The 23,618-nt window shown below is 49.4% G+C and overlaps 5 protein-coding genes across 5 annotated transcripts; 2 read left to right on the top strand and 3 right to left on the bottom strand.

The window, feature by feature from the left end:
* Window positions 1–5,888: 5,888 nt before the first annotated feature.
* B0J16DRAFT_318472 (uncharacterized protein) lies at window positions 5,889–7,256 on the top strand (the record flags this gene model as incomplete). Its single annotated transcript, XM_046125453.1, has 2 exons — window positions 5,889–6,112; window positions 6,176–7,256. 2 exons carry the CDS (start codon window positions 5,889–5,891, stop codon window positions 7,254–7,256), a joined length of 1,305 nt encoding a protein of 434 aa, XP_045984736.1.
* A 1,820-nt stretch (window positions 7,257–9,076) lies between these two features.
* On the bottom strand, window positions 9,077–10,645 carry B0J16DRAFT_382692 (kinase domain-containing protein; the record flags this gene model as incomplete). The annotated part of the gene is made up of 2 exons (XM_046131260.1): window positions 9,077–9,208; window positions 9,266–10,645. The coding sequence occupies 2 exons, from the start codon at window positions 10,643–10,645 to the stop codon at window positions 9,077–9,079; spliced, it is 1,512 nt and encodes a 503-aa protein (XP_045984735.1).
* Window positions 10,646–17,630: 6,985 nt separating this feature from the next.
* On the bottom strand, window positions 17,631–19,789 carry B0J16DRAFT_382691 (kinase-like domain-containing protein; the record flags this gene model as incomplete). Its single annotated transcript, XM_046131259.1, has 6 exons — window positions 17,631–18,365; window positions 18,417–18,826; window positions 18,884–19,262; window positions 19,314–19,463; window positions 19,521–19,602; window positions 19,662–19,789. The coding sequence occupies 6 exons, from the start codon at window positions 19,787–19,789 to the stop codon at window positions 17,631–17,633; spliced, it is 1,884 nt and encodes a 627-aa protein (XP_045984734.1).
* Window positions 19,790–20,212: 423 nt separating this feature from the next.
* B0J16DRAFT_102012 (Longin-like domain-containing protein) lies at window positions 20,213–21,091 on the top strand. Its single transcript, XM_046121287.1, has 3 exons — window positions 20,213–20,486; window positions 20,548–20,844; window positions 20,899–21,091. The coding sequence occupies exons 1-3, from the start codon at window positions 20,450–20,452 to the stop codon at window positions 21,000–21,002; spliced, it is 438 nt and encodes a 145-aa protein (XP_045984733.1). The 5' UTR covers window positions 20,213–20,449; the 3' UTR covers window positions 21,003–21,091.
* A 462-nt stretch (window positions 21,092–21,553) lies between these two features.
* Window positions 21,554–23,232, bottom strand: B0J16DRAFT_318468 (Peroxin-3; the record flags this gene model as incomplete). The annotated part of the gene is made up of 3 exons (XM_046125452.1): window positions 21,554–22,602; window positions 22,654–23,015; window positions 23,075–23,232. 3 exons carry the CDS (start codon window positions 23,230–23,232, stop codon window positions 21,554–21,556), a joined length of 1,569 nt encoding a protein of 522 aa, XP_045984732.1.
* Between the last annotated feature and the right edge of the window lie 386 nt (window positions 23,233–23,618).

Raw genomic sequence — 23,618 nt, 5'->3', positions numbered from 1 at the left:
AGCATTACATACAAGTATACGTGGATATTCCCGAGTAGTTATGTTGAATACAGGATGCTATGTATGTAATGAAGGTCCATTGTTTTGTCGTATCCAGGGATAGAAGACTGCAATAATCAGAAACAGTAGAAGAGAGCTGGAAATAGATGGTACCTGGTATTAAATTACCCGTAAAAAAACAAAGCTCTTGGTCACATGGCACCCTCGCTCACTAAATGTAGATGGTCAGTCAAGTGTTGTCATGAGTGTAACTCTACCCCTTCGACTTCATCTTTCCAACAGAAAGTGGTGTAACCGCGCGAGATTAGCAGAGGAGACACGCACCAAATATAGGTCATCTTAGATTGGACAATAAGACTAAGATCTGGTGTCGTGCACATTCGTGCAACTTGATGAGCAGAAGAGACGTGCACCACTTCAAAGGAAGAGCGCATGAAGCAGCACCGTTTACAAGACGCACATATATATGCAAGGGCGTTAATAACCAATATGATAACAAATTGTTATACGTAGTGTCTGAAAGACTTACAGTCTCTAACAGTCTCAAGTCAACACCGTCCGTGCTCTCATAGTAGTGCCACATATATGGCTAGTCAAACCTTGCGTTGTCGGCAATTTGTTTCTACAATTTCAAGGATCCCCAGCTATGACCGTGACTCGTAATATATTTAAACCCGCCTGTTTTAGACAGCACCTGGCTCTCTGTCAAGGGTGTTCCTGGGTTAGGGCTTTGACTCTTATACCTGTTGCAAGAGAGAGGAACAAAGCGCAAGCGCAAGACTTCCAGGCGTCGATACCCTCATCTTAATCTGGCAACTTAACCTGTTGCAAAAAAGCAGCGAACGGTGAGTACAGTATATTGGAGGTCTAAGTGGAGAAGACAGTCGAGATGACGGCTAAACCCATATGGTAGTGACACGAACTAGCTCTGATCGTGTTTGAGAGTAACAGAAGCAAGCCAATCAAAATCCATTACACACCCATTTCGAAACGAGTGCAAACGACGGCGTCCAGAAGAGGGTGGCTGCAGTACGAATTGGGTGCAGTACGTACTTGTGCGGCGTTGGGTTGCAGTAGTGCGAGATGGTGTGTCAGCACAGGTGGAGGAAACCCTCCACAGAACTGCTAACCTGAGACGCTGTCTCAGGTGAGATGAAGTACAAACCGTAAGTACTGTACAGGACAGGACATGAAAGCGAATGGCGCACAAGAGAATTACAGTGGATAACCCTGAAGAAACAGAAACGTCGCTGAAGGCGAAGCAGGAACAGAAGCCAGAGCGATATGAAGGATCGAGTCCTAGAGGGAGAGAAGCTTCCATGCTTAAGAACTAATTATTCTCCCCGCTAGAAGGAACTTCGTCCTAACAACCTTTCGGGCTAAAACAACCAGAAAGCCACCTGAGGCGTTGACGGCGGGAGATGTGCGGCTCCTCTCTTCATTTCGCCAGGGTCATGGCGTTAACTTTCTTTTGCTCATTTTGTTGGCAACGAGTCGCGAATGTCTTCCTTGTCTATAGTAAGGAGTATAGCACTGTGCGTTCAAGTAAAAAGTCTTCGGATTGTTTGTCGTTCACGAACAGTGGCAGATCAGATGAAATGTGCCTACCACAAGTGGTTGACCAGGACGGGCGGACAAGGAGAGCCCCGATCAGAGACAGGGGGACCACAGAGTGATCGTCAGAGTGCTTAAGGACGGACGGACGGAATTGGAGCGCTGTCATGCAAGTGAGACCCTATTTCGACCACTGTAATGTCGCCAAGATGAGTTATTGGGGTTTGCGATATACATACTGTAGAAACAAACCCTCGTTCGTTGAATCTTGACATCGGATGTTATTGAGCGTCCTTAAATTGTTTGACAGCAGCAAGGGTTATTCTCGAACTCGTAGAGTCTCAGCGCACAATCCTCAAATCTCTGGCCACGACTCCAGGCTCAACAGTGACAGGCATGAGTGACGAACGTGAGGACGAATGTAGGTAGATCACTCATCCCAACAAGCTGCCAGAGGGAGTGGATTGAGTGAAGATCATGATCTCCTTGGAAAATATGTACATATGTTGAAGCAGACACAAGACGACTTGTCACATACTAGTCCAATAAGGCAGATCCTTAAGTTAGGGTTGGCCAGATAGCGACGATGGAAAGTGCTCACTGTAAGTAAACGTGCAAGTGAATTCTCTGATATCATGTCCCGAAAGGATGAACTATTGATGTTTGGTGCAACCAAGGTGGAGCTGATTTGACAGAGAGAGAGAAGGTATCGAGGTACATAAGCTCCGTCATATCGATTTCTTTGTTTCCTATCTTTTGCAGACATCGCCATTTGTCTCAGATTTGAGTATCGGATTGGCTTCGAAGATAACCAGTACCATCCTGCCACCATATTTTTTTCAATAGACTGCGCAGTCGATAACCAAGTTCACAGGTTTGCTGGAGTTAAACCTGGATAGGGATCCATCAAAAGATCGTCAGGGCCCTAGGCTGTTTGGGGTTTTCAGCGTGAGTGAGGGGCAAGTTTCAGTTTTGAGAGGTTGAACAAGACGACATGGTGGGGGAACAGGCATTATTCAAACTGATTGACTGTACGAAACATTAAGATCAGTGCCTCCATTACAGCACAGTACAGTACTGGTAGGCACGTAGACACAGTTTGTGACTAGGTATCCGTCCGTACCCGGGTATGAACCCTGAACGAAAAAGGTTCCCTGATATCCATTATCAGGATGAGGGGGATCGTGGTTTTGCCTCGGAGTGACCTTTACCAGTGATGGGATATTGAAACCCGGTGCCTCCAGGTGTGAAAAGGCAAGGGCACCCATGCGGATAAACCCCCAAACGAGGAAGGCCCCCGATCTCACCTGCTTACAGTCCCTGGCCTGGGTAGGTACCTTCCGTACAGCAAGTGCATGCATGCCATCTTCGTTCTTGCCCGCTTCAATGGAGCAAGAGCAAGGGCAGCCTCGTGATGGGATGGGATGAGATGATATGCGAAGCCGATTCGGCAGCTGCGATTCACTCACCTATCGTTTGGCTGGGAACTGGGGACCGCCAAAACTTTGCACCAACAACCTGCAACGAATCATCCAATGATGACCTCCTTTCTTTCTTCCTTTAGTGGTCATCGTTCGCTGATGACAGCAAGCGAACAAGCCGTCATTGGCTGCAGCGATTCGCATCTCTGTTCAGATGGACGCTATCAATTGACTAGGCCGTGGATCACTGACGAAACAAGTTGCATCGTTCTTCAGATGGCCCGGCTTTGGCCTATCCCGGGCTACCGACCAGTGACCTTGAGACTATTAGCGTACCAGAGCCATGGGGTACGTTAGCGTCGAGCATCAAGAAGCCTTCTATTAAGGCTCTAACTTAACTCAATATCCATACTGACACTGGCCGTTACAAGCCGCAGACGCTCGAGGCTTCTCGACAGGAATGAGATGGAATAGATTCAAGATTCTAAACAACCCTGCCTGCCGGTCCGCATCACTCCCCCATCTCGGTAGGACCCTGCTTGGATTTTGTGACCGGAAACACGGTACGACATATGGTTGTGATACGGTTCACAACGAATTCATCCTCATCAATGATCTGAGACCTGCGTTGCGGCTGCTGCGAGGTTTACTTGATTGGCGTGTCTGAGATCGACATGGGGATTATATCAGGACTGAGGAGCGGTCAATTCGGATTCAGATCTTCAAACATGGCTTTACCAAACAAGCCCACATGGGAAAACTACCCGTATATCAATCGGTAGCTCGGCCGATACGAATGAGATCAACAGTTGAAAATGAGGACCGTCCTCTCAGCACATACAGTACAGTACAGTACTCCGTTGTTATAGGCCAACGGCTTCACAAGTGTCTGTAACCAAGTGCACGGAAAAATACAGCACATTGACCGTCCGACAGATGCAACTCGTGCGCATGTCAACAGGCCGAGCAGGGATGAAGGCTCTTTCAACAGCAACTGGGGCCACGTCGAAGGGTTTGCCAGATCAATAATACAGTATCAAACCGACAGCAACGGTGAGAGCAAAGTTCATGGCGACCAAGTCGACAACGAGTGGCCGACGGTTGGCTTGGGTCGTGCAGCCAGCAGCAGGATTCAGGTGAGGACCACCCCAGACCCTGGCTCGCCATGCCTCATGTGCCGTTTCTGAGAACATTTGCCCACCTGTCAATTTGTCAATTCGATACAGTTCAAATGGCCACGGTCCTATTGTCTTGGTCTAACTTGTTTTCCGGACCGATAGAAGCTGGCAAATGTCTGAATAGGGGTTTCAGCACTGCTCCTCATCAAGTCTAACTTGGACAGACAATCTAGAAGTTCATTCTTTCTCAGCCTCTGGATTGGTCTTGGATAGCCTCACCCCCCCTACAGTCTTCAAGCGTGTAGCCAACCAGGGCTACCCTAGTTGTTTTCTATTCTCTCGATCCCATCCATGTCCCTTGGCTCGTCTCGCCAGGTTGGGTCCATTGCTTCAAGTTACGAACCAGGCGCCATGCCTTTGTGTCACTTTTCCCCGTATCCCCCTTCATAAAATACATTGGCACCAAATAAAACATCGCCAGGTACCCGACCGACCCCTCATCGTCAACTGGTTAACTCTTTCTGTTGTTAACCTTTCTTGCTCTGGTCGTCGGCTCTTGGTTTCTCTTCAACACTGCATTTCTCGTCTTTGTCTCTAATACGTACAACCAGAGCTGCGACTGTCTGTGATAGTTCAAGGCCACTCACTTGCTGCTGCTACCGCCGACACCAACGCCTTGTCACATTTACAGTCGGTTGTGGGAATCTCTTCATTCGCTGATCCATCGCCTGTGGCCCACGGTCTTGCATCTTACGCTGTTGGCTAGCCGCTTAAGCTGCGCTGTACAGTACAGTACAGTCCTCCTTGTTCAGCCCACCAGCAGGAAATCATCTTTCTCGATTAACGATTTGAAATTCCTTCACTTTACCCACGGGCATTAATCTAGCGACCGCCCAAGTTGCTGCATCTTCAATTGACAGAATAAGCAATTCTGTCAACCTGCCGACTGATTTGGAAATCAACTAAAATCGAACTGAGTTGAGCGAAACCACGCGAAACGCGGCCCTGCCGAGCTGGAGCCAACAGCCCAAACCCACGCCCCGTACCGAATTTGATACAGTCGATCGGCCGAGCCACCTTGACGCCCCTGGCTTTCTCTGAGTCGGTTATTGGCAACAAGAAGAGAGACTAATATCTCGTTATCTTTTCTTCCTCTTTACTTTTTTCTCTATTCTTCCTTCTCACGAATACTTCAGTTCCCCTCTCACCAAAAGAGGAGACGACAATCATCAACCCAATTTGGTTCTTCACCTACCTATTTATTGCCCTGTCACATCTCGTACAGAGCTGAACCGCCCGCTTTGAGCTTGGACCCAAGTCAGAGCGCAACGCAAAAGAAGAACCGTCGTCGAACCATCCACCAACCGACCAACCAGATACTTTATCCTGGGTTTGTCGCCTGAGCTGAGCTATTGTATTCTCTCTTCTAGTCCAGCCCAGCCCAGCCTCTCCTTGTGGTTCTGGACGCCCTGCTTCTTTCTCTTCCCTTTTCTTCCACGACAAGACTCGATCAAGTCGTGCGCTGCTGACTTGCCTCGGCCACGTCCACGTCTACGATCGGTTCCATTCCTGTCTCACTTCACGGTCCTCGCCGACCGATTCATCCTGCTCCCTAAGATAGGAAGCCTACGACTCGCGAGACCCAGAAAACCCCAGCTATTCGGCTCACTCTGGCTCGCTGACTGGACTGGCTTTGTCATTTGCCTTTTTGGCTTCTCCTTGCAGCTCTTTCATCTCTTTTCAATTCTAACCACCTGTCGCCAATTCACACAACCCTGCACTCTCTCTTTTCATTATGAGTGCTGCAATTGCCATGGCTCCCTCTCCCGCTCCCCACGAAAGATTCTCCAATCCTGAATTGCCCACTCCCTCCACGTCGGCCACCGCCGCCGCCGGTACTTCCCCATCAGCACAACGCTCCGGCCTCAATCTTTCAACATCGCATGCGACAACTCAATCTTCTACCAGCAGCAGCCCCAAAGCTGCTGGCCCAGGTAACAAGTCGTCACCCTCTAGCGCGTAAGTGTCTAATCTCATTTCTTACATGCCAATTGATTGGTTCTTTGCTAATTTCCCTTGCAGCTCCCGATCGGCTGGCGCACCCCCTAGGATTATTGTAAAGAAAGAGCCTGCATCTCCCAGTATGACCAACACGCGACCTCGACCGCGCAAACTCGACCTGTCCAAGAACACTCCTAAATCCAACCAGCCGACCTCGGCACGGCCCATGACTGCTAGAGACGGCCTGGCTATTCAAGAAGTTGGCATTGCCTGCCTTTCTCCCGGCTTTGTAACGCAAGATCCTGTCATGAAGGAGCAGTTGCAGCGAAGTATGTCAGTTAGAGAACAGCAGCGACATATCATCGAAGCCAGACTTCACCAGCAATCCGCCAAAGGAGACGGACCCGACAAAGACAACTCTCAATTTGCTGCCAAGACACCTGGCATGTCTCGACGAAACAAGGCACCTCCTGGCCTCTCCATCGTTGCTCCTTCCCATGAGCAATTCGCCAATGAGAGAGTCATTCAGTCTGCGCCTCTTGGTCACAGCTTCACTGGACGACAGCATCCTGCTCCTATGACCCGACATATCGCCAACCAGCCATCCAACTTGTCGAGTACTTCTCATATCCACCATATTCCTGCTAACCAGACGGCCAACCGATTACCACCCATCAGTGATGTCTTTGGCCAAGGACTTTCAGCGCATCCTGACAACGCTCCCCAGTCTCAGTCTCTTTACCCCGGTGGCCCCAGCTCTCGCGGTCCCTTGACGTCTCCCAGTCACCCTCCGCCTCCCCCGCCTCAGGCCCCGACGCCTGGTCGTGGCCGTGAATACCGATCTGCCGAGGAGGCTCAGCAAGATCTCGCTGGTGGACGACCAGAGCTTCTCCCCAAACTTGTCCACTATGGTGGCCATCAACCCCCAACACCTCCTTCTCCCGCTCCCGGCAGCCGACCCGTTGATGCGTCACGAAGTACCAGCAGGCGAAGGACCAGAGCCGAATATGAAGATGGCAGCCCACCCCTGGGCCATGGACCTGCACCTACACGTGCTCGTGGACCCTTTGGCGCCGGTCGAGACAGCCCTGAAACTCAGCGAGCCAAGAAGGAAGAGTTTATTCGACTGTGTGAACGAGCCTGGGATCTGTTCCACTCATAGACACTCGCAAACGATAATCACAATAATTCTTTCGACATCCACCGGGGCCATTATCCGTGGTCTCTTTTAGCCTAATAATTAAGGCGTTATTCTTGTTTATTACTTCAACATTATTATCTTGTGGCGTGTGTCCGAATCGGCTCGAAAAGGTTGGATGATACCGCGGTTTACGAATGGGGGTTCACCGGGTGGACATAATGTTTTTGGTCATGACGACGCTATGAACTGTGCGTCGATATTCTCGGTGTTCTGTTGCGGCAGAATGAATCTACTGCCCGGTTCGCAATGAGCAAAAAGGTCGATTGATCCTGCCCTTGCAGTTGCGCATCGAGCCTCTACTATTTCCGAGGTGGTCGCTATAGATGCCTTGTAACCCAGGGATGGGTTTAAAACAGATCTAGATGTCATTTGATCTGAACCTTGGAACGGGTCAGCCGGGCGAGCATGGCCGAGGTCGATCATGTTGTCTTTTGCATGTTTATGTCGGTTCCAATCAGATATTGGCTTGAGTTTTATTGGGTTCACGGTGGGCGATGGCTTTGATAAGCCTCGCGCGGTGTATGGTTTCTGATTTTGGGCGTATTTGAATGGGATTAACGTATCTTCTAAAAGGATATTTGGATCATATGCACTTCAGTTTCTTTTGTGATTGATTCCATTGCTCGACATGAAGCACAGTGGCATAAGCCCGCACAACACATTTCATAGGCATAATATATCTATAGTATCTTGAATACGGACAACTCTCTTGTTTAAAGTACAAATGGAAGTCAATTCCCAGGACGATGCTGTAATAATAGCGTTCTTTTATTGCGAAAGACTGACAGACAACAGCATCTGGTGTATGAATCAAATTCCTGGCTGACTACTAAGAACAATGGCAAGTACAACAAAACCATAATGACTCCATTGCCTACATCGCCCCGACTGATCGCTGTTGAACCACATCTGGTATCCGTGTGTTTAAACAACTTCTTGCTATCAAAGCCGACTGGAGGAGGGGTTTTCGTTCCATGAACAAGGCATCCCTAATAACCGATCCAAGGTATGGACTATGTTAGCATTCATGGAAATAGAAAAGAAATACGCTGGTTGGAACAAGGTGCATAGAATTCTTGCGCTGACATGAACAACGTCTTGTCTATTCTGCTTCCTTTGTCTTTATATATCTCTGAGCGTCAACGACAGTCAGTGGCCTTCCATCCTCCTTCTCCCCTTATTCAATGATGGAGAAATCTTGAATTCAAGACTTCTTGAACTTGGCCTTTCCCATCTGCTGACTATCTCATGGGTTCCAGAAACCACGCCCACTTATCCAAACCAAAGGTCCATTTCCCGTAATTCATAACCGTTTGTGTTCGTGCTATCTCGTCATATCATGTCCTGCCCTGCCTTGTTCTGTGCTACCTCAACTTGAGAATGCAACCTTCTTTGACCGAATTGTTCTTTAGTAGTTGACAGACCGAGCCTCCCTATACCACCGGACCAACTCCTGAGCATAACCAAACCTTGCCGTGCTTCTCCTAAGTGCAAGAAACCTTTGCCCTTCCTGGGCGTGATATGCTTTATAAAACGATAAAAGAAAATATTTCTGTTTACAATACGCCCAACACCATTGCTCGGTATCAAATGACAAAGGAAATAACACAAACGATAGGTCGTGGAATCATCAGTGTCCTGGCTCACAGTACCGCCATCAACGCCAACCTGTCCTTTCGTCCCACTCGGATTTGGTTATCCTATCTAAATGGCCTCGAGTCAACTCCTCGTTGAGTCTGAACCGTCCAGACCAAAAAGACAACCAAAGGTGTTTCCTGTCATCATAGACCCTCCTCGCCAGCCTTACATAGCTTGATCTCGCGTACCCATTCTGACTTAAGGACTTGAGCAGCTGTCAAACGGCGGGTAGGATGAGGGTCGAGAACCGAGTAAATTACGTTGCGACAGCGCGCCTGAAATCCGTGTTAGTCATAGTGCATAATTGAACATCATTGCGCGGGCAAACTTACCCGATGAAGAGACTCGATGGGGCCGTAGCCTTCTTCGTCTCGGCGGCCCTCAAGGTATCGACAATAAAACTCATCCTCATCCTTCTTGGCCAAACGCCAGAGGTGGCGACCGGTACGCATTGCCATAAAAATAACGCCACAAGCCCACACATCTACAGCTCTGGCGTCGAACTCCTTATCCGTGTATTCCTCGGGGGCAATATAAGGGGCAGAACCGCATAGGCCAGATACCATGTGCGCATCTGTTTCCCAAGCCATTCGGAAGCACTCTCCGTTGCCGAAATCTGTAATTTTGAGGGCACCACGAGTCGTAAGAAGCAAGTTCTCGGGCTTGAGGTCACGATGGGCTACACCCATCTCATGGAGATACTCCACACCACGCATCATTTGCTTGAAGAAGCAATCGGCTTCTTGAACCTCAAGCTTCCCACTCGAAAGGACAAGGGTGTAGAGATCTCCTCCAGCACAGAACTCCATGACTTCACAATAGTCACCCTTGGCATCCTTGAGTAAGTCAAGTGTGTGGATAACATTGGGGTGTCGGAGGGACGAAGATATGCAGAACTCGGCTGTGAGACGCTTACTGTATTTCTTCTCAGTCTCCTCGGGCCTGCGTCGGAACTCTTTGACAGCAAAGAGTTTTTCATTGCTGCCTCCGATTTTCTTGTGGGAGATTCGAACAATACCAAATGCACCACGTCCGACTACCTCTTGGCATTTGCCGTATTTTTCGACTAGAGTTGTCGTTGCATTGGGCCCGTTTCGCTTGTCACCGGCTTCATCTTTCTCCTGTTGCAGAGTGTCTACCCAGTTCGAGACAAGTGACAGGTCGTGTTCGGGCGTTTCCTCATGTTTCTTGCCAAGAAGTGCTCTCCACATATCCGAGAGCTTCTCTTGACGTCGGCTAGATCGTAGATGGTGTTCGTGACCTCCTTGAAACTCTGAATCTAGAACGAAACGCTGGGAAGGCTCTTTACCGGTTGATTTCGTTGTGGGTTTGCTGGGAGTTGCGGCCTTATCAGTGGGTTTTTGTGCTGGCTTGTCGCTACCCTTCTCGGTTGATGATGTCTTTCCTGCGGGTGTAGAGGTGCCATTCGTTGAGTTGGCTCGTGGGCGGTTGGGTAGGTCGATGGTCGAAGGGGCGGGCGTTGGGACTCTTGATGTATCCTTGGACGAGAACATGCGAGTGAGGCGATTTTTGACAGAAGTCTTGTCGGTAGGCTTCAGGTGGGTGTCTGAAGAAGGGCTTCCGTTGACAGCGGCCGCACCGTTTTGTGGTGTTAGACCGGGGGATTTCTTGACGCCATCCTGAGACTTGACCGAGGATGGTTTTGAGCTCGTTGCAGAGGGTGGTTTTGAGGAACCTGATGCGGTGGGCATTTTTAAAGATGGAATAACGTCGGACGTGAGTGTCTCGGGTGCTGGAGAGAGTTGTTGAAGAGTCGACAAAGTATCGTGATAATGGGATATGCGGCAACTTGGTGCGACACCAGACACGGGCGGTAGCACAAGCACAAGGCGGGCGGGCGTAAGAGAGCACGACTCGAGCAAGGTATTGTTGCGCGGCGGATCAGTCTAGAAGCAACGGTCTGCGGTGAGCGTACGACCGAAGCCAGCGTACGACAGTAAGCCAGGTGCCAGGTGACGGAGAGAAAAGCCGAACGCAGAGGAGCGACTTTTAATAGTGCTTTTTTTTTTTTTCTTTCTTTGAAAAGAGCAGCGCCGCTCAGAACAAGATTAACGAGCGAGCGGGCGAACAAAAACAAGACAGTGGGGGATCTCTGAGCTGTCTTTGGGTCCTGATCTTGGCGTAGAGTGGGGACGAGGCAAAGCGCAAGCCGAGCGGCGGGCGACTGTAAATGTACCGGATCGTAGATGGTGATAGTGGCTATTAAGAGCCAGTACCGTTGCAGTACCTTGGGAGTGGCGGTTTAGAAGTTGGCGTGACGCGATAGCAAGTACCGTACCGAAAGATGTCGGCGAAGAAATTGTTTCGAGGAAGAGGTGCCAGTACACTTAAAGCCAAAAGCGAGGCAGTACGGATACAAAAAGGAAGTACTCGGAGGGGTCCTCAGTTACTGTACTATCCTCTCCTCTGGGCTTCTTGGCTGATGCTGGTGATGCCAATGCCAAGACAGAGCGGATGCAGGTTCACGAACGGGCTGGACGTCGACTTGCAGCAGAACGCTACCTAGGTAGGTATCGTCGTTGAATGGATGCAGTCAAGTACAGCGCTGAAACCTTAGTCACAATGACAAGGTGAGAAGAGAGCTGTGAAAAAGGGCCGTCAGGAGAAGCAACCGAGATTTTGTCTTAGTCGTTATTAGGAAGAAGGCGGTTTTCAAGGGCGCTGTCGCCCGTGCAGCAGTACCAATGACAAAATATGGAAGAGGGGTGTGATCTACCTTTGTTATGACTGCCGTAAATAGAGCAGAACAAAACAAAGGATAGAGGGGCAAAGAGGAGAGCAGAGGGAGAGGAGGGACGCAAGAGGTGAGAAGAGAAAAAATGCAGAGCAGAGCAGAGCAATGGTGGAAGAAGAAAAGGGAAGCGGGAATTTAAGACGAGGTGAGGGTTCTGAGTACAAGTACAGTAGTACGGTAAGGCCACTGAAGAAGGCCCTTTAATAACCAGGCACCTAGTGGTAGGCACGGAAGGCCAATAGCCACTGGGCTGGGCTGTGATGGAAGAAATAACGACCCATATGAGCAATCAAATTTAACTGAGATGTACTCGAAAGTACTTCACTAATCATGATGCTTAATATGCTTTTGCAGGTACCCGCAAGGTTAATTGAAGAAAATGCAGCACTAATTCCGATATAAAAAAAAAAATACGCCGTTGCTCCAGTTTACTTACCAGGGAGCACTTTACAAGGAAAGGAGCACTGCACTTACAAGGAGCATTCGGTCGTTCGCTCGCTACTAAAGTACTGTACTGCACAGTAGGCACCTCTTTTTAGTTGCTGGATGAATGGAGCAGGCGCACGGGTAGGGACATGAAAATTGCCAAGTAACTGAGATGGAGATCAAAGAATCCATGATGGATAATGGATGTCTGCTATTCGTACACGAGAGAACATCAACCATACTGCCGGGGCTACGCCGACATCAGATGGTCATGTATGGGTCGCATTGATAATGTTTTCCATATAATTCCCATCTTTAGACTACGTCAGTTTTATCATCTGTCATTTCCGCACCAAAATCAGTTATCAAATCAGCATTTTCGGCAGATCTTGTGCAATATCATTCATTCATTCATTCATTACAGTACAAGGTCAAGGTCAAGGTGGGAAGCCTACTACTGCGCACATACATGATGCTGGAGTGGTCAGAAGGACATGCATGTTCTACCTAGTGCTCCGAGAATTGATCATCCAATCCTCTTGTTACTTATTTATTTCCGTGTCAAGGGTTTTCTTGCGCCGCCTGTGCGAGCGAGCCCTGGACTGGCCCTGCCTTTACCCAAAAGGCCATCATGAAAGGAGGGGCCAGCAGCGCTACTCCAAGGAGGGAGTAGTCATGATAGTGTCATGAGGTCGAGGTACCAGAGAGGGAACTCTCGACGATACTCAGACCCGCCCTGCAAGGTCTCTCCAGAGCTGTTTAAAGGTGGCATGGTACCTCAGACTGGGATTCATCACGCCCCGCCTGTCATCCAGCAAGGGCATTCATGAAGTATGTTCAAGTATGGAGTACCCTCCGGTACTTAGTCTAGGCCAGAGTCTTCGCCAAATATTGACGAGGGCCACAGACCTTCAATAGCCCAAGGAAATCTTTGAAATGCGTCGGCTACTCTTGCACTCATCCGAGAGAGAGAGAGAGAAGGAAAAGAAAAATTGTAAGCACATCAAGATTGCATCTTGTAAAGCACAAGGCGGTGACGTAGAGAAATGAGCCAATCCAGAATACCGAGGTGACCACCTGAATGTATGACGGCAGATCTGGGAACACAAAGCCGGCAAGCAGCGATCCGGTCCCCTGCAAAGATACGATAGAATCAATAGCAGCTCAATACGCTGTGCGGAGTCTGGACAACCCACATAACTGGGCTTGGTGACTCTGTCTAGTGCTAGTTATGCAATGCAATAGGCAATCTGGACAATGTAATGTCTTGCACTGCCATACCGAAAAGGAACAACAACAAGAAAAAAAGTTCTTTTCCCCAGCCGCGCCCAACGGTAAACTACTGTATTGCAGAGTCTCGCTGTGATGGTTATGACGACGCGGCGGCGGCTGATAGTATCCTCTGTCGGTCTCAAACCAAGTCAATTTTCCAATCCGTTCTTCGAGTAGTTCGAGCACTGCTTAGGCTTAGATGCCACACTTCTATCCGTATAGTAGTACTGTACCACCTGTTTGAACGTTGGAAGGTTGACTAGCGCCAAGAGCTCCAGTTCAGAGAAGAGTTGAAGTAGAGCAGCCATGCCACCCCAGTTGTTGATGCGGTGTGTTCGGTCTTTGTGGATACCTTAAGTTGGACTGACTGCCCCGTATCTCTCTAATACTATGAGAAGCATCAGAGGTGAACTTTGACCAACGATTGTCTTATCGACATGATAATAAAGAGTCTACCCGCCATAGGCTCAACAGCAGAGACCATATGCCGAGAACATGTACAGCTTAGAGGCTGCCTCTCCAGAGCCGTTGGTCACGCCCATACTTGGCGCATCAATCTTCAAAGGGCTGGGTACAGCGGACATGAATACAGTGGCGTTTTGGACCATGCCCTCGGCCCTCTTTTTCGGGAAACTGTTGCCTCTAGTCTACTAGACTACCCATCGACATGTGCCTTTGTTTACCAAGGCTGACCAAGCTGTAAGTGCTTGGTAACTGACTGAGTTTCTGGTCTGTTCGACTCGTCTATACCTTTGCACTGCCCCGAGCGAACGTGACATCAATCAGCAAATGTCATGCTTCTTTGCAGTAAGTGGCGTTAGGATATGTTTTCTCGCGACAGTTGATGATTTGGATACCTACCACATCCTTGAACCTCGTGCCGACCCCAGCCTACTCCACTGACAGAAGTGCCAAGAAATGGCGCATGGCTAGGAAGAGATCCGGCTAGACAGGGATCTCGGAATTGTGGAGGTAGAAGTAACGGATGTATCTTTGAACTTGTTCGTGGATGAAGACAGGTCTAGAACTAGATAGTGCCCTATCATCTGATTTCCTTGACAGATGTTGAGGAAAAACTCACTGATAATCGAGCTCGACCTCGAAGTTGAACATTGTATATACTTTGATCTCTGGAAGCTAAATTGTCTGCTGGGCTGGTCCACGTGCCAAGACATGAGTTCATGAGATCTAACCTCGATATCATCCTCGATCTCTATGAGCTCGATGCATTGGTTGATCCGTGGAATGAAGTGGCAGGGCAGGTCCATGTTTGATTTTTCTTATTACTGGTATGTATTCAGAGTGTGAATTTGATGGAGAGTTTTTGCACAGACCTCGCCAAATGATGGCTGACAGGTCATTGGCTGGCCCTACAGCATTGGCAGTCGGGTTGTCGATACCCCTTGAAGAACCCTGCACTTGTCATGATGACCATCATCTCGACTTTTGTCTTGATATTGGGTTCAACATCATCTTTTTTGTGCTAGTCTTCAACAAGGTAGTAAATAACATGCATGCATCGATGGCACTGAATGGAAGCAGTGCCTTAGGTACCTAGATACTGAGCATCCAGGTGCCTTAAAAGGAATACAACACAGCATTACTACCTAGGTAGGTAGGTAGCACCTACCAATGAGCCCATGGCTCCTTCTTCATGCAGACGGGTCTTAGTGATTATGTAGTTAATTCACGGAAAGAAAGATCGTGCCAAATTGAGCTCAGGGCACAGAGCTCCTTCCATCACTAGGAGACTTCCATTTGCTGGGCAGGTACTTCTCGCTTGGTATCCATGTCAAGATGCCGCTTAAAATTTCAAGCAACAACTCTTATTCCTTCCTGCTACCTCTCTACCCCGGGAGGAAGAATACGTGGTCTACCACTTGTGTCTCTGTGTCATCTATCAAGCCTGCAGGCGACTGGAGGTACGATACACAACAGGCTAAGGTATTGCACAGATCCAATGTGAGTGGGAGTGGAATATGTGTATTGACTACTGGTCAATAGGCAAGTCTAGATCGCGGCCCGGTCCTGCGTTCTGCAATGCAGCCGCTGGGCAATCGTGTCCTTGAAATCCGTGCCTTGAAGCAGTCATGGCCACCAATGCGTGTAATATCAGCGCCGTGGCTGATGAATTCAAGAAATCACCCACCGCAAACAGAGCTAGAGAGAACTAGGGGTTCCGACCTCGTCGCTTCCATCTCCTTGCACTATTGCGGCCCTCCCATAGAAGAAGAGATGAACAATAGTATTGTATACTATGAGGCATTTCCATGCACCAGCACAGGGCGCGATCAAGTGGCATGATCTGCTGATACCGTCGCTCTTATCTCGTTTGGATCTTTGCCATCAAACATGGTACGCGCACATCTCTTTCTACTTCCATATATGTGTACAGTACAGTACTGTTCACGCATTACCTGAGCGGCACAGCCCCCGCCCTTTTAGCCCCCGAGATTATGGACTCAGCGACCTGGGAGTTTTGTCACGACCCGCCAATCCTATAAACGAGCTAGCTCTGACAACAATCAACTTCTTTTGCAAGATTCGTTCGGGATGTGAGAGGCCTCCTGCGTACTCGCAATTATGCCCCCAGTCAAGGGGTTAATTCAACAAGGATTGTGTTCCCTACTGGAAGCCGAATCCAGTTCTCCATTGCTTGTTTCGACGTCGACCTGCTCCAACAAGGTACACAAGCAATCAGAGTGATGTTTCAACACCAAGCTGATAAAATCAATATGCCGATTTGTCGAACTCGAGTTTGGTGTCCACCCAGTTTACTGGGTTATACATGCGGTTCAACTGCTAGTTAAAACATCATGCCGAGCACAGACGATTTATATTTCAACTTCCATCCGACCTCACGGCTTAGTCGACGTGCTGTCAGGCAAGGGTTACTTCGCCAGGGCACCGATCACAGGGATAAACGCTTTATCTTCAACCTGGCGTGAACCCTATCGCAAATAGAAACTCTCTATTTTGACTACCAAAAAAAACTATCACATATGCACATTTCGAGACAGGACCTGGTGTCACGCAGAGCAAGCCAAGAATGGCATGCATATGCCTCTTGGCCTCAGGGTGTAGCGGTTAAGAAGAATACTCGCAGGAGGCAAAAGTGCTCACCGCTTGACCCTCGTCTATCATATCTCAACATGTTGGTACAACGAAGATGTGGCAGTCAAGATAAAGCTTGTGAAGCGTTATATAAAACGTAATCTTGAGGTTACTCGAGCAGATCAGACATCACACCGTCTTCTTTTGATTGACAAGGGCTTTACCTGCACACATGAGATCTTACACACCGATAACAAAGTGTGTTCACCTTATTTGCTCGTGGTCTATCACTGAGAGTTTACTGGTTCAACGCACGCATCTAAGTCCTAACACACATCATCTCAACCCCGGTCCCGTTCCCGAAAGCTATCCCTGCGGCCCACACAAGCTACCTACCCAGACAAGCTTATCGAGAATTTCATCTTGGCCCTACCCATGCCACACGCCCAATTGTGTCTCACAACAGCTCGTTGGTGGCCGCTGATCGCGACCTTCGTGGCCAGCGGCCGAGCTTTGATTGTATCCTTCATGTATAGTGACACTTTGAGCAACGGCTTCCACGTGGCGTCGGGTGTTCCTGGTGCCTCTATGTACAGTGGCACCCACATACATATGCACGGAAAGGGAGACGATCCGAATTTTATATCCCGCCAGCGGCAGAGCCCCCCGTTGCCGCAATTAGTCTCGACTTTTTTACGCGATTGTACATTGCTTTCGAGCGGAACATGTCGAGACGAGGATACCTACCGTCTCAGACTAATCCTGGGCAATGCTTCTCTACGTAGCCATGCTGACAGCGTATCACGCTTGATCTTGCGCCGGATGCGCTATCTACTGGTCATGCTTGCTCGGAGTGCTTAGATGTGAGGAACTCTGCAGATTGGAGATGTAAGGTTACGGGTTTCTGGACTCAGCTCAACTTCGAGTCTTCGACTCGTTTGTAATCGACTTGACAGTCGCACGTGTCTATCGGCGGCCGAGTATATGCGTAATTTGCGCTATCCATAATGCACCCAATAGATGCGATACTTTGCCAAACTCTTCTATGTACCCTGTTACAATGGTGGTCTGCTCAGAGCTTTTCCAATGGTATCCGTCGCTGTCGTTTCCACGTCCCTTCATAACGCCGCTACCCCACACGTGCTTTCTACTTGCAGCTATACTACTAGAATACAAAATCATATCCTGAGCTAGGCTTCATGCTTATCCTGTTGTTTGTCCGAAAGGCCTAGCTTGGATGTCAGATGGCTGATCATAGAAGTCGAGTCTGCCGAGCCCGGCTCCTGTGGGTCTTGTGGGTGTTTGGTAACGTCTTCCTTAACAAGCTCAGAAACTCCTTTCAGGTTCGCCGTATCCTGAACAAACTTGGTCAGGTACACAGTTGGCCTGCGTGTAGAGACGTTCGGGTTAGAGGTAATGTTCTCTATCGCAGTTTCGTACGCCCGGTCATAGACGTTGAAGTCAACGGCCGTTGGCGAGTCGCACACCATATCTGGAGTAGCCTCGTTGGACGCAAACTCATCCATGGTCCCCGTGCCGATACCAAGGAAAGGTGTGGTGTTCTCTTGTGTATCAACTTCTTCTACCGGCAGAGTCTCTTTATCAATACCAGACTTTTGCTTTTTAGTCTGGAAGTTGCGTCTTCGGGAGAGCAGTGCCTCAATCACCTCAGCCTTAGCCTTCTCTTCCGACGCATCAAACGAGTCCCGGTCTGCCCTTGGTGTACTGGTATTAGATCTGGCGCGATGTCTGCCTAGAATTGACTTAAAGCGATGGATAACTTTCATGACACATAGAAGGTGATTCATCTTGCGGGTGAAGGCACGATTAACTTCCAGCTCATTAGGGGGCTCTACCATGTTGGCACAATTCTCCTCAGCAGAGAGCAGACAGTCTGTGCCTTGTTTAGTGACCCACGGATGCTCCTGATTAAAGGTCAGCTTCTTCATCTGAGTTTGACTATGCATTCATCTTACTCGAAGCTTGTCCATGGTGATGCGCTGCTCTGGATCTTTGTTGAGGACTTTCTGCATAAGATCGATAAAATCTGGGTTCTCGTCTTCGGGAAGAGAAGGCTCGTCAGACCGGATAGCCTCGTACATGTCTAAAACGCCGTCGCGGTTGAAAGGAATGCGTCCGTACTTTAGACAATAGAGCGAAACTCCCATTGACCAGATATCAGCAGCAGTACCAGAAACATCACCATGTTTACCGCAGAGTTCGGGGGGCAGAAACGCGGGAGAACCTGCGGATTTCGCTGTTCTCATGTTGTCTGGTTTCTCAAACATCTCGGAAACTCCGAAGTCGACCACCTTGAGCACGTCGTCATTGGACAACAGTAGATTATCCGGTTTGATATCTCTGTGAATGACACCCTGAGCATGCACTTTAGAGCACTATATCAGCCTCTCTAATGAGCTAATAACGACGGGGCACGACTTACAGTACTCAATGGCCAATATCAAGTCTCGGAACCAGTAGCGACAGTTTTCCTCTGAATAGGGTTCAGCCTGTTCGTCTAGACCAACTTTCATCACGACACCCTTGCGACACATCTCAAGGACCATGTAAATGGAATCCTCCTCAGGGTCGTCTAGGACCTCGTAAAGTTGGACAAGATTAGGGTGGTTGAGCTTCTTCATGATGGCGATTTCTTCCCGGATAAGGTGCAGCGCATCGTTGGTGTCATTGACGATCCGGGGAGTAGCGTTGAATGGGCCTCCGACGCCAGGACCCATGCGCCTCGGACCTCGAGGACCTTGCCTGAGGATGGTCGATTGAAGACGTTTTCTGAGCCGGGCTTTGGAAAACTCTTTAACGGCCTAAATGTGTAAGTCGAGAAACTTGTGGGATGTACGAGCTTTGTCGCTCACAAACTCATGGCCGAATTGGTCTTTGGCAAGATGGACTGCGCCATATGAGCCTCTGCCGATCTCCTCCAAGATGGTGTATTGATTTACTCGGTGTTGAGAGACACCGTCAACGTTCTCATCTCCAAACTGCGTTTGCGCATCAAGAGTTTCCTAGGGACTCTGGTCAGTTGCGCAATGTCTGCTTAGGTCATGGCATTGGTTTCACACCTTGACTTGTCGATGAGCGCTGGGTGTTCGCTTGTGATGCCTGAGAGGGCTAGAGAAATGAAGAACCTCTGTTGGCTCTGTTCTGTTGCCGGCGCCTTTGTCAGCTGGTCGCATCAAGGCTCTGCCTTCGGGTTGACTTACAGATGATGAGTGAGGGGCGGAGGCATCTTGTCAGAGGCTTCGTCATGCTGGTCAACTCTGACTTGAGGCGAAGGGAACGTAAAGGAGGGCCTCATCTCTGGATGTTTCGCAGACTCGGGCGCATCCATATCGAATAAGTCGCCCAGCAAAGGCAGAGGTCGCGATTTGATAAGTTTGAAACGGATTGGATTTGGATTGCCCCGCTCCCCGCGATGAATTGGACTTTGAACTCTACGTTGCTGTAAGATGTATTGAAAGGATGAGACGATTGCTGTAGTTATGCAGTAATAAACAATGAGGCTTATACGACGATGTTAAATTGTTGTTAATGCCAAGTACAAATGATCGTGACGGTGGAAGAAGGAAGGAATCTAAGCCTCTCTGTCTCCAGCTGTGAGCCTTGGCTGCCCGCTTACAGTCAGCCCTGAGGCGCTAAAGATCCATGGCGGGGGGAGAGCTGCAGCTTCCAGGTCAGACAGCTCCTTCACTTTCACTGGGCAGATCAGCCACAGGGACTTGAGCCTCAGTGGATGACAGCTGGGCGTCATGGGCGGGCATGTAGACTACTCTCCATCAAGCAACCCAATCTATCGCATCGCATCGCATTCCGCTCACGTCGACTCTACCACTCAACCTAATTAGGTTACAACTCAATCCGGCGCATCCTTCTTTTAACAACCGCAGACAATTCCATCATTTCTTTCTCACCAATTCATATGCGCAAAGCATCAATCCCATCGCCGCTCAGCAACCTTACACGTCGACATTGAACCCCTTGAACCGCCATCATGGTTGTTTACTCATTCCACATCTTCGACCGGCACAGTAAACAACACTCTTATCCCACCATTTTGAGCCTCTCAACTAACACCTGCCTCCTCTATAGCTGAGTGCGTATATTCCAAGTCCTGGCTCCCATCGTCTGCAGGCTCCGAAACCGCCGCACCCACCACATCTGCCGACGACGCAAAGCTCCTCTTCGGAACTGTCTTCTCCCTACGCAACATGGTCCGCAAACTTGGCGGTGACGACGACGCATTCATCAGCTACCGTACAGCACAATACAAGCTTCACTTCTACGAGACGCCTGCCAACTTGAGATTCGTTATCTTGACCGATACAGCGACGTTGAGCATGCGCAACGTGCTGCATCAAATCTACATAAACCTATGGGTTGAATACGGTATGTTCAACTATTTACACAATTACTTGGTCAAAGGCTCATCACTGCTTCCAGTGGTCAAGAATCCCTTGGCACCGGTGGAACACAAGAAGGGCGAAGGCGTCAAGAATGAGCTCTTTGAACTCGGCCTCGATCAATTTATCAGGGGCTTGATGTGAACACTGCACATGACCAGATCATCATGAAACCAACCCTTTCCTGTCGTCGACGACAACACTGGGCAGCTCAAGGGAGGCTATCTGCCTTGTGAGTGAGTACCTGGGGACCAGAGAACATGCCCAGGTGTTTGAGGCCGCTAATTTCTGACGCCATCTCCCATAACGAGGAAGAGCCACATGCATTGGGCACCACGACCACGTTTCCCGGCGTCAAGCAGAGGAATAACTCGGCATGGTGCTGATGGTCCACATCAAGATGGATCAACCATACCATGCAGCGTCAATAGGATAGGTATACGAGAGAAGAGAGAGAAGACACTATACCCAACGCCAAACGGCATAAATATTACACGAGGAGGTGTCAAAAGCATCCCTCAAAATCAGCTACACTAGAACAATGCCCGCCTACGATATGTGTTTTGATTTAAATGCATCCCAATATTATGCTGGCCATTGGTATCCATACCCATCCATGTCCTTGTGATTCCCATGATAATCCTGCCCATGACTCCCCCGTGTCTTATGTAGCTGCACAACCAAAATACGCCTTACTATTTGTTATCCGTTGCTCGTCCCCATGCACCCTCAAAGCCTCCTTGCGGATCTACCACAACCATGCTCGATTCACCCTCTGTACCCTGTGTCTGCGTTTGAGCTTGGGTCTGCGTCACTATGCCACTGGTTTGCGGAGCACCAAGGTCAACAGCACTGGCCATGAGATCATCATCAGTGCGGATCTCTTGCTCCCAGTTGCTTGAGTACACGACAGCAGCAAAGGCCTCGAGATCGCGGACAGTTTCCATCTTCTGAAGATACTCATTTGGCATTCCGTCGCCAATAACGTGAGCTTGACGTGTCAAAACCGATAGGATTTTGGGCAGCAGGATCACCTTGGAGCGCTGTTGATCCTTAAGCTCAGGAGTGACAATACCATCTGAGGCTGGTAGCTCAAATGCCGCTGTGGCAAGCTTGTTGTCAATCAGGTATGAAAAGCCTGCGTCAAGAAGCAGTGTGAGAACATGTGTGAAGCTGGGTGACTCGATGAGATCAGCCGTCTCATCAAGAAGACGTCTCAGGATTGCCTGCGACGCAGCTGGCGAATGTTCGGCATCCCGGTTGGATGTTTCATCAAGAATGCCCGATTCTCTGATAACCTCGTCCTCCATGTCCCTGGGTGGGAGCAGGAAGTTGAGCCAGTCAGACTTTTGGCGCTCCTCGTTCGTGGAGCCCTCAACAAGCTTCCTTACCTCCATTGTCAGCTCGGAGAACCTCTCGAAACTCAGGAGGTCTCTTGGGCTGAGGCTACCAAAGACGGTGCGCACAGCGCTTTCAACTCGGTGCATGAGGTCCTTCCATCCCTTGTTGAGCAACCACCAGCTAAAGGTCAGATACTTGCGGTTTATGTCGAAGTCACTGCCGTATGCCTGTTCTGTGTTGTCATCGTCGTTATTCTCAAGACTGATGGTGCCGTGTTGGCCGCCTGTTGCAAGAGCCACCACACTCGATAAATAACTTCGTCGACCCAATAAGTTGAGTTGGACCCGAGTTAGCATTGTTAACAATGCAAGTGTATATATCAAAGTGAATGATCGCGTCACAGCTGTTTGGCGTATCAGTTAACTGAAATCCGAACAATAAGAACATTACTCACCACTAATAGTCACGTCATCCCATAGTTGTCGCTTCGTCTTACGTAGCTTTGGGACCTCCTTATTCGCCTCACCACCGGCATTGAATGGTGAAGACGTGGGGATCTGACTGGGGTGCACACCGCTCTCGCTCTGACTTGTGCTCTTTCCATCCTCCTCTGTCAATGTAGTGTCGGCGATGCTGGGTGGCGCGGCGGACTCGTTACCGCCATTTTTTACAGCCTTTGTAGCTTTCATCTGCTGGATCTCGAATGTGATCTGTTCCGTGTTCATGGCCTCGAGAATGGCGGTCGTCGCGGATGGTAGAAGAGCCAGGACAGTGAATGTGCAGTCCTCTTGGTTCTGTTCGAAACGGCGTCGTAAGCTGTGAGAAACTGTCAGCATATAATGATCTCGGCTTCTGTCGAGCTCAATAGAGCTTACTTCTCCTTGGCGATACGATCACTGCTCATGCGCTCGCGAGCATCGTTAAGCTTGCCGATAACATATTGAGTCGCGACATATCCAGCACCGATGACGCCCACGCCAACAGCGATGGGAGTCCTGTTGTTGCGCAGCCAGCGCCGAGCGGATGTGAGCATGTTATATAGGTGGTGGTTGTGGTGGAAGAGGATTCGCGACGAGGTAGTGATGATGATCCGATCGATCAATTGCTCATGTAGCTGTAGCTGGGACTGTCTGTTGGTGTGTATCGAAGTTCGCCTAGGTAAAAGGGGTGCTATGTGGACATGTGAACGGTAGGAAGGCCGTTGGGAGTTGGTTGGTGTACTAGGGAAAAAAAAGGTTCGGGATGATACCATGCACAATCGAATCAATCAATCACACTATGAGCCTCGGCCCCGGATCTGGAGGCTTAATCAAGGGTAAGATAGGATTAGCATGTCCCCGTGTTCGGTGGTCGGCTTCGGCAGACAGCGCCGATGTGGAGGCAGATATGGATAGGACATGTGGCTTCCTGTGGCTGTGC

Source organism: Fusarium flagelliforme, assembly GCF_020744385.1.
Source record: "Fusarium flagelliforme strain FIESC 12 MPI-CAGE-AA-0113 chromosome Unknown B0J16scaffold_3, whole genome shotgun sequence".
In the NCBI taxonomy this organism is placed as follows: Eukaryota; Fungi; Ascomycota; class Sordariomycetes; order Hypocreales; family Nectriaceae; genus Fusarium; species Fusarium flagelliforme.
This window is presented reverse-complemented; position numbering and strand designations above follow the sequence as displayed.